This window comes from Phaenicophaeus curvirostris, chromosome 12 (genome assembly GCF_032191515.1).
Source record: "Phaenicophaeus curvirostris isolate KB17595 chromosome 12, BPBGC_Pcur_1.0, whole genome shotgun sequence".
In the NCBI taxonomy this organism is placed as follows: Eukaryota; Metazoa; Chordata; class Aves; order Cuculiformes; family Cuculidae; genus Phaenicophaeus; species Phaenicophaeus curvirostris.
The window spans coordinates 9,781,139-9,801,689 of NC_091403.1; the positions used below are offsets into that span (position 1 = coordinate 9,781,139).

Below are 20,551 nucleotides of genomic sequence, written 5' to 3' on the forward strand. Positions count from 1 at the left end.
CATCAATATTCACTATGTGCAGGGGAACAAGACAAGCAAGGTTATCTTACGCTGGGCTTCCAAGTATTTCTTCCCTGCTGTGGATGAAGCACAGATTTGCAGCATCCCCTCACTTATTTCTTTGGACAATCTTATACTATCCCCTCTGAAACAGAACAGCAGCAATTTCTCAGGTATAGCTGGAGTGGTAATTTTTTTTCATACATTGATGCCTTATTTCCTGGCAGGTCTTGCTTCTTGCAGTTATTCACTTGTTAAGTGTGCATTTAGCATCAGCTTCTGTTAGGAAAGAGATAGAAGCCAAAAAGTTTCTAGCCAGTCCCTGGCTTTGCAGGTGGACAAAGTCTCAAGCAGAGCTTATGGAAGCCTTAGGAGCTGAAGATGAATGTTCGTGAATGCACTGGGGAGACACACTGCCATCTGCCTGCTGCCTTTAAAACTACTGTGTATTTTCCTGTTGCAGCTTGCTGCCAAAAGCAAGAGGGAAACTTATCCTCCAACACAACTCCATGTATAACTATGACCCTTGGGATCACTTTGGGATGGAACACTTAAGGATACAACAGCCCTACAGGGAGACACTCAAGAACAGGTGTGTTCTTGCCCCACCTGTTTTATAGCCTTCACCCTCAGTAAAATTGAATCTCATCACTATTTTCCAGCAAGTGTGTTACTGCAAGTCTCCAAAATAGCTCACAACAATCGGTCCCTCAATTCAGTGCTGTAGCACATTATTCCAGGATTTCTGCTGCCCATTTTAGCTTGTATCCAATCTAAAACATGCTAAAGGGCTTCTGGGTGCTTTGCCATGTACAATTTTACCCTTTGCTTTCATAAGCAACTTTCAAGTGCTTTAGCATTCAGCAGATTTGATTTTTAACTTTCTAAGAACCCCTGCACTGTGCAAAGGCACTAAGGACATGGGCATAAGTAAGTTAACTGTGACAAAAAAAGTCTGTCCTGATGCAATCATGAAAAAGAATTCAGCTCTTTTCTAGCCAGAGTGAATTTATCTCTGGAAGAGCCAAAGCCGTTTTTCACATCTCCTGACCCACACCTCCCAATAGACACAGCCTGCTCATTTGTATGCAACTACCAGAGCAGCCTCCTCCAAAAGCCTGGAGGTTCTTGTGTCCTGAGCCACGGGACAAGGAGAAAACTAAAAGATATTCTTGACCGCTCAGTATTAAACTGCAGGAAACAGCAGAATCATAGAGTCATAGAATAACCAGGTTGGAAGAGACCCACGGGATCATTGAGTCCAACCATTCCTATCAAACACTAAACCATGCCCCTCAACACCTCACCCACCCGTGTCTTAAACACCTCCAGGGAAGGTGAATCAACCACCTCCCTGGGCAGCCTGTTCCAGTGCCCACTGACCCGTTCTGTGAAAATTTTTTTCATAATGTCCAGCCTGAACCTCCCCTGGCAGAGCTTGAGGCCATTCCCTCTTGTCCTGTCCCCTGTCATTTGGGAGAAGAGGCCATCACTCTCCTCTCTACAACCTCCTTTCAGGTAGTTGTAGAGAGCAATGAGGTCTCCCCTCAGCCTCCTCTTCTCCAGGCTAAACACCCCCAGCTCTCTCAGCCGTTCCTCATAAGGCCTGTTCAGGTTGACTTGTGGGCTGACATGCTCTATTTGATTGCACATTATTGGCACAGCTTCCCAAATCTCAGTTCCAGTGTTTTAAAAGAACATCAGCTGAAACAGACCATGTGTTTGCCTAAAAAAAAATCACTTTTCCATAGAAGCAGTAGCTAGTGCTACAGCAGTGTTATTCAGTGGTGAATGATAAAGGAGAGAAGGCCATAACAGCAAACTGGGAAGGATGTCTCCAGACAAAGAAATCATAGAATCACTAGGATGGAAAGGACCCACTGGATCATCGAGTCCAACCATTCCCATCAATCACTAAACCATGCCCCTCAGCACCTCATCCACCTGTCTTTTAAACACCTCCAGGGAAGGTGACTCAACCACCTCCCTGGGCAGCCTGTTCCAGTCCCTAATGACCCTTTCTGTGAAATATTTTTCCTGATGTCAAGCCTGAACCTCCCTTGATGGAGCTTGAGGCTATTCCCTCTTGTCCTGTCCCCTGTCACTTGGGCAAAGAGGCATAAATGCCTCTCCCAAGCAATGCCTTTTGTTTGCAATTGTCAGCAGCACAAATGAACATGAGAACCGTAATCTTTACATCACAGTGGTCATCCATAGTAGCAATGTATGGACTACTTTGCTCAATAGACTAAATTCCCATTGGAGTTCTCTTTTTATACCTTCTATGAAAGCACCTTAAACAACCAGAATGATCAGTGTGTTCTTCCAGTACTTGAAACCCTCCATGCACTTCCTAAAACACAAAAAAAGGTAGGAGGAAGAATAAACCAATATACTTTCATGAGCTAAATTGGCTGAGAAGAGTCTCACAAAAATTTTCTAAGAGTAAATGGATTTTTTTTAAAAAAAAAAAAGAAAAAGCTTACCTCACCCCTAAGAGAAAAAGGGTTGGGAGAATTTGGAGCCAAATTCAATCTTTTTAGATTCCCTAGATCATCCTCAGCTTCCCTCCCACAACTTTTATAACGTGTATTTACAACTCTCCAGGAGATTAAATTTCACAGTTTCCCTAAGTAATTAGTCCTCCACTTCTATACACTATTCTCATCTGTAAACCCAGAATAAGCCTCCAAGTAGAAAACTTATCCTATAAATATCTTAGGACAACAGAATTTCACGTCCTAGTACTTATCATAAAAAAGCTTGCAGGAGAAAATCTCAAGCTGCCTGATGAGCTTTCAGCTCTTGCTCCTCTTTTCCAGACTTCTCTGTAAATTTCTTTCTACTCTGAAGGCTAATTTGCTTTTATACTGCACACAGCTGTGGCATAGCCCCACAACCCCCTTATTAAGATTTAGTGCCCAAATTGGAAGGTCTTTCCTTGTTGCAATAATGTGACCTCTAAATCTAGGCATCAAGGTTAATACTGAGGCACTATTTCAGAATTCATCACTTCTGCTGATGTATCTCAGCCACAATCTCATTGCTGTATGCTCATTTAAGCATTGCTTCCAGGGCTACAATTTTTCACAAATGCATTTATTCCTAATACTATGAAAAGGAGAAGAGGAGGAGAAGAAAAGGGGCGAGCGAGAAGGACAATACACCATTGTGATTTATTTTAGAGTACATTGTCTGCAATAGAAGCGTGCTCTTTCTTAATTGAAGCTTTATTAAATTCTGGTAATAGAAAGCTAAGTGTTTATGGGTAGGATACAGGCAAAAAAAAGTAGCATGTTCATTTTAGAACAGTCACACCAGCAGCACATGGCCAAGAACCCATGTTAAGGTCTTCAACACCCCAAGCCAGCTGATGCACATGTTAAGCACAGGCTGCCGTAGCAGGGCTGTACTCCGACAGGCACTAGGTCTCAGCCTTGTGTGCACGTTATCAGACCTGATAAGTTTGCAAAGGAGAATAAGGTCATCTCTTTCAGACTATAGAAGTTTTCCAAGTCTTTGCCAACAGCGTCATTGTTACCACGTAAGCACATAGTAAAACAGCACAACAGGACAGCTGCTTCCTGGCCCCTCTCTCCAGTGATGCTGGAACAGAACAATAAGCATTTGTTGCTAGCTGGAGAGGTTACCCATTTCTTCCACTGTACCAAGCCCTAGGAAAACCACTCAAAATAAAGGTCTAGTAAGGATCCCTCAGCAGCTTGCTCTCCTTGGACCTAGAGCACTGTCTCTCATAGCGCTGTTTGTCCATGGGGCTCCAAAAATCATATCTAGGCATACAGGAAAGTACTGCATTACTGCCTCTCTTTGCCAAGCAGTACTCTTTGAGACTGAGGGAAGAGGGGGATACCAAGGGAGAATGAGGTTCAGCGAATCATTCTGTCCAGCAGCACAGCACAGAAAGGAAAGTCAGAAAGAATCTGAAGAAAAACACCAAAACAAAACAAACTTACTTGATTTCAGCAAAGCTGCCAGAGCCTCAATGGCTGCCCTGGAGAAAAAAAGAGGTGGAGAAATAATGTCAATTGCTTTGATAATTTTTGTAATCTTCATCTTCACAGTCTTGTGGGCCAAACTTCCCAGCTGGTATAAATTGACAGCTTCTGATGGACTTAGACAGAACTCCAGTGAAAGATCAGTGAAAGATCTAGTCTCTGAGGCTGACTCAGTTATTCTTATAGACTATTAGCCCTCTAGCTTTAGTGGTACACTGATTTGTAGTGACCATTACATTTAAAGCAACACCCACATATCCAAAGTAATGAAGCAAGTCTTGAATCTGCTGCCCCAGAGATATTTGTTTGTATCAGAGACTCAACACATGCCCCCTCCAAGAACCAGTCCTATCTACACCAGTAGATAATAACTTCTGCATCGTATTTCCAGACAAATTCCAGTCCTTTCTCCATTTTCCCAAAACAAGCTTCACCTCTGTCCTCCCTCCCACAAGATTTAACTGAAAAGAAAATTTAATTTCTTTTAATTATGACAGTGTCTTGTATTGTAGTGACATGTGAAGGTCCCCACTCAGATCAGTGACTTGTAAGAAAGATTCTAAAGCTCTGTGGTAAGACTTCTTGCTCCACAGAGCTTAGAAAATAAGTGCGTAGAGGGGAGAGGTACACAGAGATTTTCCCATTGACCTGCGTCATTTCAATGTGCAAGGAAGCAACTCAACCTGCCTAAGTCAGCATAGCACTAGTTTGAGTGGGAGCTGGTCACTAGTATTTGCAGCTTGAAAAGCTGAACTGAGGCATCCGTGTTCTCCACCATCTGGGGCAAGTTTCTGCCTCAGATAGTACAATCTCCATTCCACTAACCCCTCAGAAGATTTTATTTTTCAGTCATGTTATGCTGGAGAAAGAAGATCCATGTTCTAACCTGGCTTACTGCTCTAAAGTTTCAAGTGCCAACAGCTTATTAAATAAATACAGCTACAAAACCCTCCATGCCCAGAGATTCCTTAAAATGTAATCTCTTTACAAACCAATCCCCAAATAGAATCGTATTAACTTCTATACTGAGCCAATTATCATCCTGCAGCAAAATAGAAATATTTTTTGTCATCAGGCTGTTGTTCATTGTGTGTCCTAACAGCAGCTGAGAATTAGAAAGATTCAAGAGCTGTTTCTTGCTGATGTTGGGTCAACATCCTTATCTAATATCATTCTTTTATAATTAATTTGTCAGAATTCAGCAGAAGCATTACAAAGAAACTGCAAAAGAAATGCACACAAATACAGCTAGAACAGGAAATCTGTAGCTAAAAATCTCACCAGTAGAAACGCAGCCTCACTGCTTCTTTAACTCCACGTAAACAGTGGCTATTCAGCTGGTGGGAGGAACATTGTCATCCACCAGCTATTCAGCATGCTCAGAAAAGCGGATACACTACAGCCACTGATCACTCAGTCTTCCCCTGATCTAAAGTTTGGGACAAAGTAAACAGCTCTGAGAAAGTTAAAATTCCATCCAGACCATCTCCCCAAAGCTCACGCTCAAGGAGGTATCTTGTAAAGGAGACTACATTACATACCTACATTTGCAGGTTTAAGGTCACGTGTCAGAACAACAGAGCAACAACAGAATGACCAGAATGTTTCTGGCTCCAATCAGAAGAGATCTAAGGATATCGTCTTGGCATCTACTTTTCGGGAGGGTGTTGCTTATGACCATTGCAAAAAGTTCCGGTGGAACTATGAAATTATGCCACTGTCATTATTAACACTGCCAGGAAACCTCCCATCAGCAAAACAATCAAACCCAGATTCTCCAACTCATTTTGGGGGTCTGTAAACCACATAGTATACAGACAATGCCATGACTCCTCAGAGGATTGCGGACCTTCCAAGACATGTTCTCAGATGGTGAAATTTACTAGTCCTACTATCTTTATGTCCCCATTATCACTTAACTCATCATCACAATTCCCCCAGAAGACCTAAATTCTTCCTGGCCATACCATGAGTGATCCTTCAACAGTCTTAATCAACCCTGGTTGCCTCTCTTCTCCTGGTCTGCTCAGACTCAAGGGATAAAAGCTATTTGTGCTTTTAATGTGACCTGCTGGATTAGGTTTGCAACAGCTTGGCCTTTAAAGCTGAGAAATCCAAAACTAGCATAAAGATGTAAGTAAAACCACCCAGATGGGACTGTGGGACAGAAAATTCAGATGTGCTCTAAAACAATAATAAAATTAAAGGTGGTATCACCCAGATCCCAGCACTACCACTCAGCAGAATCAGAAAATTTCATAATTACCACCTACTTCTGAACCAACATTACAGTCCTGCAGCTGTAGATATCTGGATTTCCCACATCCCAGACTAAGAGCCTAGACACAACCTCATCTCAGCCTATGCCTGTACATAGCACTGCAATAAAATAAAGTGGAACCAAACAAGTACATTTCATCTCTTTGAGTACTGCAATTCATCACAAGGATTCTGGCACAGGCAGTATCCACTATACTGAATGTTCTACAGCATGTAATCTACAGTTAGTCATAAGTAGGTACAGACCCAGTAGACCTCAATAGTATTGCATTACTTTAGAACAAATTTGGAAAGAACAAATAAATAATGACATGAAAATAAACTGCAAAACAGATAAAATGGGTTTAAGGGATAAAACGGACTTACCAGGAGTACATCAAACCAGCCTAACTTGATATTGTTCTGTGCCAAGATAACTGATTCCTCTAGACAAGGGAAATGTGGTAGATCTAATTTATTTGTACTTCAATAAAGCATTTGATATGCTGCCACACCGGAAATTATTAGCTACACTGGAGAACATTGGGGTTAGTGTAAGAATTGCAACGTGGGTAAGGAACTGGTTAAAGAGGCAATGATAGGATTTATGCTGAAAGAGGAATTATTAGTCTGGAAGGAAATTGTGTCAAAGCCCTCAAAGATGTTTTGAGACTGAACTTATTTTATCTTTTTGTTAATAACCTTGGCACAAAAAGTCAGAGAGTAAGCATACTAACAATCTACTGACCATGTGAAGTGAGGAGTTGCTGCCAATAGCAGGGAGTTCAGAATACCTTTCAGGAAGTTCTTGAGTTCTGAAGCATAGAAATGTGATGAAATTCGATAGTTAAAGTACAAGGTTATGCCTTTAGGGTTTATTTTGATAAGAATTGCTGTTATGAGAAGGGGCTCATAATTTGAAAATTAGTAGGACACCCTGGCCATAGAATCCTATTAGAGGATGAGCACAAGCATGACCCAGCAAGGTGACAACCATGAAAAGGACAGATGAGGTCTCAGGAAAGCCACTGCCAGTGGAGAAGGAAAAGCAAGAATGTTTTCATGCAAGGCTTTGCCTGAATGGCTGTGTGCAGTACTCAGAAGGAACCATGCAGAAAAGTGCTAGGCATTATGGTAACGAGATGTATCTCATGAGGAGTCTTAAAGATCACGGTTTTCTCACCTTAGCAAAATAATGGTTGGGAGGTGAGTTGATTGTTCTCCATAGACACACTAGGTGGGGGAGAAATAAACACCGAGGAAGGCAGAGAGCTACTTATGCTAAAGAACAAAATTGGCACAAGGACAAATGGATATAAAATGGCCATGAATAAATTTCAACTGGAAATTAAAAGACAGTTTTTCAGGACTGGAAAAACTAAGTTCTGAAATATCCTGTTGGCAACAATGGGATGAATAACCTAATGACTTTGAAAAGGGAGCTTGGATTGCTTATAATGGGACTGTTAGGCTCAGTTGCCAATGAAGAAAGGGTCTGAAAAAACATGATCCAGGAATGACTGTAGTCCTATATCCCTACATTTTAATCATAGATAAAATGGAAATGAAATGAGAAACAAGTATTCTAATTACAAATTTAAATCAGCCAGGCCAGAAAAGAGCAGCTGGACCAGCTTAAGCTGAGAGTCTAAATAATCGAGTATCCTCTGGCCAGCAGTAGCCAAGGGAAGCTTAAAAGACGACAGCGAAGCCACAGTACTACAACTTCCAGAACAGCTTCTGACTCCAGCAATTGAGTCCAGAGATTTCATAAGCTAACAATGGTGCTTTTGTGAGGATTTTTAGCTTTTCGTTGATTTTACTTCCTTATATTTTCCTGGGCACATTTGGATTTCTGCAAACTCTTAGCACCTACAATTATCCTGGGAAAGGAGTTCACATCAACACTGTTTATGAAGTTATCTACTTGCATTTGTTTTAATCTTGGACTTTAAATCAGCATTGTAATTTACACTTTAAGTCAGCTGTCAGCAAGTATCCCCAGAATATTACCCATCCTTGATACTGAACAAATTTAAGTGTACTGTGGGAAACAAATATGAAGTCATAGAAGACAATGCAGAATGGACTTTCACCAAAAAAAAGTAGCAAGCAGATGGATGCATCAATAGGTTTACAGCAAGCCAGACAACTAGTCTTTGCAATATCATCAGCACTTCTTAACACCATATAGCATCTTTTGTGGTATCCGAAGATATAATAAGATGAGTAAGCCCAGAACAGAAAGACAAGCAGAAAGGAGACAATAAATTGTGCACAAGAGCAGGAAGGGGGCAAGGGTGATGATAGGAGATGAAGAGGACATAAGCATGATGGAAACAAGAAGAAAACCTTAGGAGCACGAGAAAGATGACTTGATGAGCCATATGCTAGACTAGAAAATTTGATAGCATGCCCAGTGCAGAATTCTGCATTCATCTTAAGAAGGGATGAGGAAAAAAGAAGAAATCATTAAAAGACCTGCCAAATCTGTCCAGATGCCTTTCTCTGATTTCCTGCTCTTTGTAGCAATACGTGAGTAAAATCTTAGCTGTTTTGTCAATCATAGTACATCTCAAAGGAGACCCATTTGTATATTTTTTTTTTAAAAAAAAAGTATAAATAAAGTTATCCCATCTTAAAAGGCATAATAATAAATGCTCCTCCATAATCAGAAAACATTAAAAACTCCCTGTAGTAGCAGCTGAGACAGCCACTCTGAAGAACGGAAATCTTTGAAGTGTTTCCAAGTTAGCAGCTTGGATATCAGGGCAGAAGTACAATTAGCAGACAGATAGAAAAATGCAACTTCCAGATCCCATGCTTAGGAACCAGGAGGAACAACAAAGAAAAACTCCACTTCCTAAGCCAAAGCACAATTGGATTATGCAGTAAAACTAGGCTGTTAAAAAGCATAGACAAAGAAATATTATGCCTAAGTCACCCCTTCAGATCTGAGCTACCAGGACAGTGTTAGCTGGAAATCACTGCAAAGAGTGGAGACTGAAAGCCAGGATCTCTTAGGTTTTCGTCCTCCACTTCGATCTCAGTTTACAGGTTGTAGTGCTGGGCAGTATGATGGACAACACTGTCTCTTGAACAGATGAATTATTTCTGTCGCACCCTAGCGTTTAAAAAAAATAAATAAACAGACTCCTGAAAATTAAAAACCTCACTACAGAATGATGGACTACATGAAAGGATATTAGTACTAATAGGGCACATTGACAGTGGTGCCCATCTGTTCAGGACTAGATCGGAACTACAGACAGGGAACAGAGAAGCCAAAGACTGAACAAAGAAATCATAGAATCCCCAGGCTGGAAAAGATCTCTTAGATCATCAAGTCCAACCATTTCCATCTGCCACTAAACCATGTCCCTGAGCACCTTGTCTATCCGTCTTTTAAACACCTCCAGGGATGGCAAATCAGCACCCAAGTGATTTAACCAGTCTTCCTTCTCTTGCGAGAGTGTACTTTTTATGTCCTTAAACACAAAATATCCTCTTCAAATTATTGAATGAAAGTTAATGACTTGGTCCTTCATTAAATACCTCTGCAACCTGATGCCTGATCTAATTCCTAACGGCCATCGCACCTGGATAATAAAGACATAAAACACTACTTTTATAGACACATAAGAAAAGGTTCTGCCCCTGCCTGGCAACCCACACTGCTTCAGCCCATGCTCCCTCCTTTCACCCTTCGTGCTTCTATTTTGCTGTATACTCACTTGCTGCCATGTTTATCTATATTATAAGCAGTGTGGGGCAGGGACTATGCAATATATATTTGTACAGCATCTAGCACAATGGAAACCCTGACTGAGCACTCAAGGTATTGCAGCTTATAGGCATAAAGCCCCTAAGCTTCCATAGCCCCTGTCTCTGGGAAGAATTAGGTACCCTTGAGTGTACGTATCACCTGGCTGCATTTTGCCTCCAACCCCTGGGACTCATACTTAGCTACTGGAGTTTATACAGTCACAAGCAACTTACTCAAAATTTGACAACTGAGAGATGCTTAGAAACAACAGGTAGGCATCATGGCAATAAGTGCTTTATAAATCCTACCAGAAGGTAGATCTCATCCAAGACAGATGCCTTAAGTAGTCATTTTCCCTCTTGGCCCAGAAATACAGATTTTAAATATGCAGGCACTTGTACAGTGATTTGTTTTGTTTTAAAGGCTTAAAACCAGCAGCTTCATCAGTCTTGGAAATATGAGTGGGCAAAAGCTGCTTATGCTCCTGGCATTTTCACAGCACTGCTGGTCTAGGACTTACACAAAAACACCCATCATCACATCCACTGTAATACCAGCTTGTTGACTAGGCATTAAAATGTATACTGAAGGCAAAACCTGCTCACAGCCCTTAGTGTCCCACACACTGACAACAGGTGGAGTGTTGAGATCCAGCTGTTGTGCACAGATGTGCTTTTGGTGTAATGCTGAAGGAAAGTAAATAAAAATCACACACTCCTTTTCTAAAGTTTACTTCGGTTCTAGTGACTAGCTTTTTTTTTCTAGAAAAGCATATGCTGTCTTTAATACAAATGTACATCTTCTATGGAACATATTCTTTGTGATGTAATTCATTTTGCTGACTAGATTTAGTAAGCCAACAAAAAAAAATAATACAGAAAGTAATTGTATGCTGAACAGTATTTCCTCCCCACCTCTGAAGATTTCTACAGCTATTAACTGTGAGAGGAGGGTTGTGAGGAAAGAGTGTGCACAGGTTCCCAAGTCAATGCTAATAGTCAACAAGAACTAGCAGCAAAATGAGTGACATTCCCTGCTCTTTAACCCTACAACAGACCCAGGAACAAATTTTCTCCTGTCTTGCATTTTGGTGAAGTCAATGTGTTCTCCAAAAGACAGGCTGACCCTTATCAGAGAAGTTATAGTTGTGATGCCAAAGCCTCAGCTCTCACAGATGATACAATATGCATGTCTTTGTTCACAGGTTCAGCTCAAATCCTTCACTACAGTATCCAAACATCTCTGATTTCCCTGGAGTCTATTCAGTTAAGAGTGAAAAGGTACAGTCTGCTAGCCTCTTTCATCTCTGCCTCCCAGAAAGAAGAGTCACTCCAGGGTTATCCTCCAGGCATCCTTGCAAGTATGCTACCCTCCCCCTCTCTCCTGTACAAGTACAGAAGGAAAGGCAGCTGTATCTTAAAAATTCAACCTATTCTTTACACCTCTAAATTAAATTAGCTCTGAAGTAGTAACAAAGAACAAGGTACAGCAAATGCACTTAAATCCTTGCCAAACAAATGCCCAGGTATTGCTTACAGCGTGGTGCAGAGCTGGCACCGCATCCTCCAGCAGAAGCCGTACCTCAGAAGATTTCCCACTCCTGTCAACTCCCTCTCCAGGGTCAGATGTCACCAATATGGCTGAGGCAGATTGCGACAGCTTGTCATTCACATCAAGATGAAGGGGCTGGAAGGATCGCAATCAGACAGGGTTCTTAACAGATTCATCACGCAGGCAGTTTCAGGCTGACATCCACCTCTCCCATCCAAAGAATGTATGCAGGGTGACTGAGAAAGGGGGTTGATGGTATCCTTGATTAAGAGAAGTGGTAAGGATACTCAACGAGGCCACATCTACTAACACCAGCACAACCCTACAAAAGATCTCATACACGATTAAAGCATGTTAGCCAGTGGGGTTAAATCCCCCTCCTTCTTTCAGAGAGCTGTCTTCCAATCCCAATTCAGTTACAAGTGACAAAAAGTTCAGTGGCCCGTTGGCTCACTCCTTAGTCATCAGTTTATTCCATAGCTTGTGAGTTCACCATGCCTGGCAACTTTTTCTCTGGACAGCGGAAGGACTGACACACATTATGCTCACAGCAAGCTCGATACTCAGTGCGTGGGGCAGAGACTCAGCCCTGTTCTGCTTGCTTATGAATTTTTCTGCCTCACTTTTCTGAATGCTATGGATATCCAGAGCAAGTGCAGGGAGAGAGGCATCATTCATATACCTGGTGAAGCCCTGCTTACTCCATGATGAAGCCAAAGGACACTGCTTGCTGACAAACCCAAGAACCTGATGCTCATATCTCAGCAGGGCAACTAAGACTTCTGTCCTCATTAAGATAGATTTAATCGCAGGTGTTTTGCCATTGAGGAGTCCCTGATGGTGAACTACAGAAGGGAAGGAAGAGCTTGGGGGTGCCCAGGGTTTATGATGCCAGAAGGTGAGCCTGCACTCACCCTTTATTGCCTGTGAACAACTGCAAGATTTTTATTTTATATATATCAACTGCTAGTAGCGAGACATCCAAGAGTAGCTTGTGTTGCTGACAGTCCAGGTAGCGAGGTATCTAACGTGTCCTTGCTTGTGCCCAGAGCTATTTGAGAGCACAAAAGGGAGACTGGTTACAAAGTAATCAAGGCTAAGAGCTGTAGTTCTCCCTAAGTATTGGTTAGTACAAACCATCTCTAAGGCAGCAGTAATCTCAGGGTACAACGTTTTTAAAAAGCACTTGGTAATGACAGGTAATTTTGAGCTGTAAAGCAGCAGTGTTTGAAACAGCAACCTTTACTGCATGTAACTAGGCTGCTGCAATGGATGGGAAATCTGAGTTTTCATTTCAGCCATTCCGAAAGTTTCATTGCTTAGGATTTTGAGCTTTGTTTTGTTTGAAGTTTCTGTTTGGTTGTTAAAAAAACAAAGCTAAATACCTTTCAGGGAAACTAATCTTAAAAATGTATAAAATTTAAGACACTTGAACACAAAATATGAAACTGAAGGACTGAGAAATCACCATTTTCCTTGGTCTCTATTGAGAAACAAGTGGGACTTTTGTGGTAGCTTTTTCTTTAAGCAAAAGCCAGATGCTTCAGAATAAATGAAGGAATGATCAATATTGAACATAAGATAAAAACCATTTGTTCTTTTTCATCTAATGATACTGTGCCCATATTACAAGACTCTTGAAATAGATACATCACTTTGAGTTTAGATGCACCTTCCTCGCCCCATTGGGCCTATTCAGGTGAAGTACACCCATAAAGTCCAGCCAAAAGAAACTTAAAATTTTAAAACCTCCAGGGAAGAGAGCTGGCTTTCAGAGTTTCTTTGAATATGCCAGAGCAAGAAGCCATTTCATGCAGGTAAAGCTAATAAAATCATTCTCCCTGTGCTGCATGACAAGATGCAACTTGCATGATTGTGAACTAGCAATAATTTCATAACATGACCCTATAGCCCTAGTCAGTTCTGCCTGTTGGCGAGTGTCCAGTTACAGTCTCCCTGTTGCACTACAAGGCCACGGTTTGAATGTATGAGTGTTTACACATCAGCTGCAGCACTGGCAGCACACAGTGTTACATCCATTTTTGCAGTAGGGAGCAATTGGAAAAACATATTGATGCCAATTAATCTTGCATGCAACACTTTCCATTTATCAGTCTTGATGTGCTTCTCAAGTAGGCAAACAGTTTCCCTTGTTATGCATACAGGTTAGGCAATTTCTTTACCTCACTCTTACCTAAATCCCTGAGGATGCTGGTCAGAGCTAGAACTGCCAGAAAACCTCACATGCAAGTGGAATTTCAACAAAATATGTAGAAGATAATATGCAGAAGCTGTCATCATTTTTCTCCTGTTTTTCAACTATCCCCCCTTTTCTTCTCTTCCAATGACTGTGTTCCCTCACACAGGTGCTTAGCTCTTCAGCACTGAATTTACCGTGAATTGGGCACTTAACAGCATAATGGTCCTAACTGATACTGCTGAATATGAACACGCTTGGCAATACTGGGGTATTTATTTGTAAGCTGTGTGGGAACACCATACTGAGCACTATTAAATTAGTCTAAAATTGAGAACAACATATAAACATGCTTGGGAAATACAAAGCAACGTTATCTTATAGATTCACATTAGGCATCTTGACTTGAATTTAAAGAGCATTTTTACACCTAAACACGCAGCTAGCACTCAGCAGGATTTTTCAAAGCCACTTTGTATACCACGGTCAGAATTACCTTTTAACTGTATGAGTTAGGCCTTTAACCTGCCGAGAGGCTTTCTGTTACAGTTGCATTGCCTTTCATCTTCACACATCTAAATATCTCTGAAAATGCAGACATTCACTCAGAAAACTCAGTTGTCACCAACCTAGGTCCCTTCAGTCAACACCAACAACCAGTTTATAAGAAATATTTCAAATCTGTCTAGTATGCAAAAGAAAAGCCAGTTTTACCCACTCTGTGTTGTTGAAATAGAAGACTGCAAAACACATGTAGAATGGTACTAGAAACATATTGTACTGACTAGCTTTGCCACAGGCAAATACAGTAAGCACGAAGTCTTTGGGAAAATAGATGTTACAACTGCAGAGCAGGGAGGGAAGATTATTAACTTGCCTGGGATTTTCAATAAAGGTATAGCAGAAAAAAAGCCATCTTGCTATTTGCCTCCCCCTGCCATTCTGTAGTTTGCTTTGCTTGACAGATGAGTGGGGGAAATGGGGCTGCTGCTCTATTGTGTAGTATGCACACAGGGACACATCTTTGCAGGAAAAAAAGCCAAGGTATGGAAAGTGAACAAGCTTTCACTGCCCTGCGACAGCTTTCTTTACGCAAGTTCTCCAAGTTGTGATCAGAAGAACAGAAGAGTCATCTGAGGACATGTGATCAGGTTCAAACTAAACAGGCTAGATGATGCAAATGAGGCTGCATCCTCGGCAGAGGCTGTCTGTGCAAGCAGGCTGAACCACCACCACAAAAGGCCACAGCCTCAAACACAGCAGCAGATGCACCACAACTCCAATACCCACTGTGAATTTGTCGTTGTCCTATCCACATCTTTGTAACTTAGGTAGGACAGAAGTAGAACATCTTACTGCAGGAAGGGCAACCTACAGGCTGCAGGTCAGAGATAAGGCTCTCTGCAACCATGGTAGCTCAGATATTTAGCATGTCGAACACCAACAACAAGCTATACAATATGGCAATGGGAATAGCATAGGTACAGGTCCTGAGAAGTAAGTATTAGTATGCTCAAGAGTCAGCGAAACAGCATTCTCTTAGCTCAGTCATGTTGCCTTCCATAGAGGACTTTGCCCAGCTGGTGACTGAGATTCAACTTGCAAGATGCATTCAGACTTTGAGAGCATGAATGGGAAGACTGCACCACCAGGGGCAGACAAAGCACCCCATCAGGTTTCACCCCCACATCTACAAGCAAGGATATTTAAGAGCAAGCAGTGTGCCTTGAGTGAAACTGCATCATTAGGAAGCTTGCAAGGCTAGTTGAAAGCCTTGAGTCTGGTCACATATTAGTCCTGGTGCCTGTTCCTCACAACATTTAGCTAGAGGATTTAGAAGGAAGAAAAAGTCAGTAATAAGCCAAAATCCAGCAAATACTGGGCGAAATTCTCCTGATAATTGCTGTTTGAAATCTGTAATGTCACACTGGCATAACTGCAGGGCTTTTTGAAGCAGGAAATTGTAGAAGCTTAAGTATTAAAAGTTAGTATATTTTTTTTCCTCTCTTTCATTGGAAAGCTTCCATCTGACATAATCAAGCCAAATTCTAGGATTTGAAAACAGACCATATCAAAGCCAAGGCTGGTAGAATACGAGATGTAAGTATAAGAATTAAGCAATGAGGATAAATAATTAAGCATCACAGTAAAAATTATGAGCATTATCAAGATGGTTCTTCCATGTGCCCTGTTTTTCTATGCAGAAAAGCCTGGAAGATGGTGAAAGCTGGAATAACCACAAATACATAACCATAATTTAAAACAACAACAAACAACAACAAGGAAATGAAGCTTTTGAGCAGACAGTGAGAGCTGTTGTGCCATTGCAATGTATGTCCTATGGTCCACACAAGGTCCAGTCTATACTGATTAAACACAGGAGAGGGAAGAAATACGTATAGGTGATGTGCCAAAGATTTGGGATGATTTTCTTTTTTTCTTCTGTAGTGGTCTGGCTGTTGCTGCAGGCTAACAGTAAAAGCTCAGTTTCAGAGCCATGACCTTTCCAAAGATTACACTTCAAGGGGAGTTTCCATTCCCAACCCCAGAGCTGCAGGCACATTAGGAGTCAGCAGCCCTGTGCTTCTTCACCAGCCACTTCCTCAAGTTTTCATGTTCTCCCCTCCACGTTCCAAGCGCTGTCTCTGAACATGTCCCAGAGCAGCTCAGCTCTGGGTTTATTTACAGACTTTACTGGCATTGCTGCCATTCCAAGTGTTGACCTGAAGATAAAGAGATCGAGAAGAGCCCTGACAGTGTTGGCAAGCCAAAGACCTATGCTGCATCTGTAGCACTGCTGATACAAAACCTTCTCTCCCTAATAAAATTCATTTCACCTTTAGTTGGTAAATACTTTAGTATTTAAGATTTCTCTTTTACTCTTCCTAATCAGTGTTCAATAACTACACAAAAGCCTGAAAGAGACTGAAGACTCTGGAGTTCTCTCTCTCCTGACCACTGGAAATGAATCAGTCGTGGTGCCTCTGTATCTCTAAAACCAGCTACTCTGCAGCTGCTAAAGCTGGTGCGACTCCAACAGTGCTATCAGGACAGGGAATCCTAGCCTAGAAAGGCTGTTGGTAAGGGCTTCGACACTGTGTCATATAACTCTGCTCAGGGCAGGTCTAATCACTGTTGCGCTTCAAAACCACTGATAGTTCTAGAGACTGACTTACATTTCACCTGCCAGCATTGCCAACACTGGTGAAGCTGGAAAATAGCCATAGCAACCCCAGGACCCTTAGGGCTGCTTCCCTTGTGGGGAGAGCATCTGCTCAGGCCCAGAATTGCGCGAAATTGTTGCTGCAGAAGCTCTACACTGAGGCTTCTTTTCAGCATTTTTTCCACCAAGATTCCCTTATCTACCTCTGGAGTGAAAGTTTTTGTGTGGAGAATTTTACAGCTACTTTCTACCCCCTTCGTAAGGGTAACAAATTTCTGGATGGCAGGAGATATGACAATATATCAAGTGACAGGCAAAGGAGAGGAGATTCCTGGGTTCTCATATTCCCTGACACACAAGTGAGTGCTCTCAGCTTTGTCTACTCAGTCTCTGGCTTCTATCAGAGATTCAGATCACTATCCAACTCAATGATTTCTGATGGGGAATTCTTTGTCTCCTTGATATAGGAAAAATGGATGCAAGCAAACAGGCAAGCTAGGCACCTGCTTATCACCTCTACAAGTAAATTCAGATAGGTTCTGTTCAGAAATCCCTTCCCTCCAGTCCCCCAGGGCTGTCTGATGCTTTCTGAAAGCTTTGGTGCTTAATGTCCTCAAACACTCTCATAAGTTCACACAACTGTGTTGCTCAAGTCTGTCCTCATTTTGCCAGCTCCATGTTCACTCCACAGTCCACTTCAACTGCATCCTCCTCAAACATAAAATCTCTCAGAAATTTGCTACTGCTTTTCTCTCCTCTTTCACATTTCCTCCCCTCTCTGCCTCTTGAAAAGTCTTATCGCAGGTGATTTGTCAACAGTAACACACCATGTCAGATTAGCACTTCAGACAGAGATGTTCTGTCTTCTATTATTAGACTTTTGGCTTTTTTAACTCATACGGCCCTATCACCACTGGTTAAAGCCTTCTCTCTGCACCTCCAGATCAGGAGTATCTTATCCACTCATCTCACAGATGATCCAATCCCAGAAGTCATCCCAAACACTCCATTTCTTCCTAGACTACAAAATATTTTGGAACTCTTCTAGTTCTGTTCTCATTTTTTGTTTAATTTTATTTCCCTCCATTCCTTCTGTGCTATTTACAAAATACTTCGCATAACCAGTATATGCCAGTCTTGACCTACCCTCCATTGAGACTATTGTACTCAGCTACAAGGAAACATCAGTATAGGCATATCCAAAGCCATCATGTGAAGTGAGCCATCAACTGCATCTGCCAGAGCCACTGCCTGTGAAAAGTCAAGGACTCAAGAACAGGAGCAACTTGCTTTCGTACCATCTTTCCAAATACAACCCCACTAGATCACCAAAGGGGAAGAAATACGGGGCAAGCAAAGGCTCTCAGCTGAAAGTATTTCATCTTTTCCATATGAAACAGAAGTAAAACACAAACTAGACCTAAAAGAAAAAAAGCAAATGTCTCTTCCAGAATAACAATCTCACTAAGAGGGTCCACTTATAAACCACTTCCACCATTTCCCATGGCATATCTATTTAGGCTTAAAAATGGATTTCTCCTTTATATAGTGTTCATTCATTCACCAATTTCTTATGCCACAGGGGCAGGTGAACCTGGGCTTAATCGTGTCATACCAGAGGCTACCAAGAGATGGCACCAGGGTTTCTGTATGCAACATGTTTGTCTGGCCATGTGGTATACAACCCTGGTATAGGGTATTCCTCTCTGCTTCATCAATTCTTCATTTTCAAATCTCGCCTGAAAGCATCTTCTTTCCCTTGTCTCTATCTCTTAATTTTTTTTATTTCTTTCTTCTGCTGCTATTAATAGTACAGTGCCAGTAAAGTATAATTCTGCAATGCAATTGTACTGACTCTACCAAGCAGCACTGAGTTACCATTAGTCTGAGATTTTTTTATTTATTATTAATATTAGAACAAGTCATTCTTTGAGAGAACCCACAGATACCATGTAAATAACAGAGAAAAAGGAACTGCATAAGACTGGGCTACCTCTGACTCCAAAGTAGCTTCTTCTATTACAATGGCTCATTGCATTAAATTTGAACACTAGGATTTATTTACTTATCTCAGAGATATACTCACCTCTGCCCCATATTACCCAAGATACTAGTCAAGTTGAAAAGACACTCAATATAAACAAGAATTTTAAAGACAACATTTCTTCACCTGTTTCTGGGACCATTTAATTCAGAGCAGTATTATACCAGTTTTATTTAGTGGGAATTCTAGGCCAAATCCCACGTAGATCAAGTGCAGATGGGGAAGCATGTAATTTAGTTGTGACATAACTCAAGAGAAATTTCAGCCCCTCCTGTGAATTTTCTACCAGGATCAAATGAACCAAATAGCAATTTGAGAATAACAGGCACTAAGCATTGATTAATTCTGACCACATTCCAACAGAATCGTATGTTAGTTTCCAATTAAATATCCAAACCGCTCAACACAATTAGTAGCAAAACACAGACTAACAAGAGGAATTAAGGGTGATTCGCTTTTGATCTCGTATCAGGGATCATTGCCAAATAAACAAAGGCATAAAGCTGTATGTGAAGCATTCCTCAAAAAGAATCAATCAAAGCGGCTACCATATCAGGTTGCAGAGGAACAAATTACCATGTTGGTGCGTTGAGTTTCTTCTCGTTCTCAAAGCATTGGCTGGCAATGGCCATGCAACACATTCCTCTCTTGAAGCAGAGAGCAGCTGAATATTTAGAACAAACCATAAGATGGAATTTTAGCAAACATATATGGTGGTAGCTTGAAGAAGCTACACTCCCTCCACTTGGTCTAGGACACATTTGCAATTAGATCTCTTCCACGTGTCTCTTCATGATTCTTAACAGAAGAGAATTCTAGTATTCAGGTCATACCTACTACGTGCATCTTCTCTTTTTGTCTAAAATAGACGTGCCCACTGCCATTCTGCTTTCCTCTCTTGTTGTTAAGGTCACAGGAGATCACTTTTATAAGCTTTTATTAATGTGGCAGCTTTGTCAATTTTCAACACTATGGGCTGAACACCTACATTTTATCTTTTATCAAAAGCAGCAAGGTGAGAAAAAGGAATCTCAGTTGTGCGCAGACAAAACAAGTTTTATAAAAAAAAAACAGAGTAATATGTGTTTTCATGTATTAAAAGCATGTTTTGAAGAACAATACAGCCTCTTAAATCTTCAGCATTTCCAGGGCCTTTGTATTTTCCTTGGTCAATCTGACACAACAGCTGGTTAAATACAGACCCATCAGATTTGTGCTTTTAGCTTTAGGTGTGCCCCTTGATCACCCTGACATAGGCCTCTTCACTTGCATAAGCTCTGCTTTCAGTAGTCCAGTGCAAACCTTCCTCTCAGCTCCACATTGTGACAGAAGTCTAGGACACAGAAATCCCTTCTTGACCATAGCAACAGTGTCATCATTATTCTTGCATGTTTCAAATCCACACATCGCTCCCCACCTCAAATCACCCCCACGCACACACCACCAAGGAAAAAGGTTTTGAACTCTTGCACAAGCTGGAGAGGACTGCATTGCCCAAATCTCTCCCAGGAACCACCTACCTGACCCAGCCCTAAATGCCCATCATAATACTTCC

At 41.4% G+C, this 20,551-nt stretch overlaps 1 protein-coding gene across 1 annotated transcript in view; it reads right to left on the bottom strand.

Moving 5' to 3' along the window:
• The window catches only part of AGBL1 (AGBL carboxypeptidase 1), a 278,150-nt gene that overhangs the window by 227,404 nt on the left and 30,195 nt on the right, over positions 1 to 20,551 (bottom strand). The window contains exon 6 of the mRNA XM_069867250.1: positions 3,975 to 4,012. Within this exon, the coding sequence (XP_069723351.1) occupies positions 3,975 to 4,012 (38 nt within the window). The remainder of the gene's footprint in view (positions 1 to 3,974; positions 4,013 to 20,551) is intronic.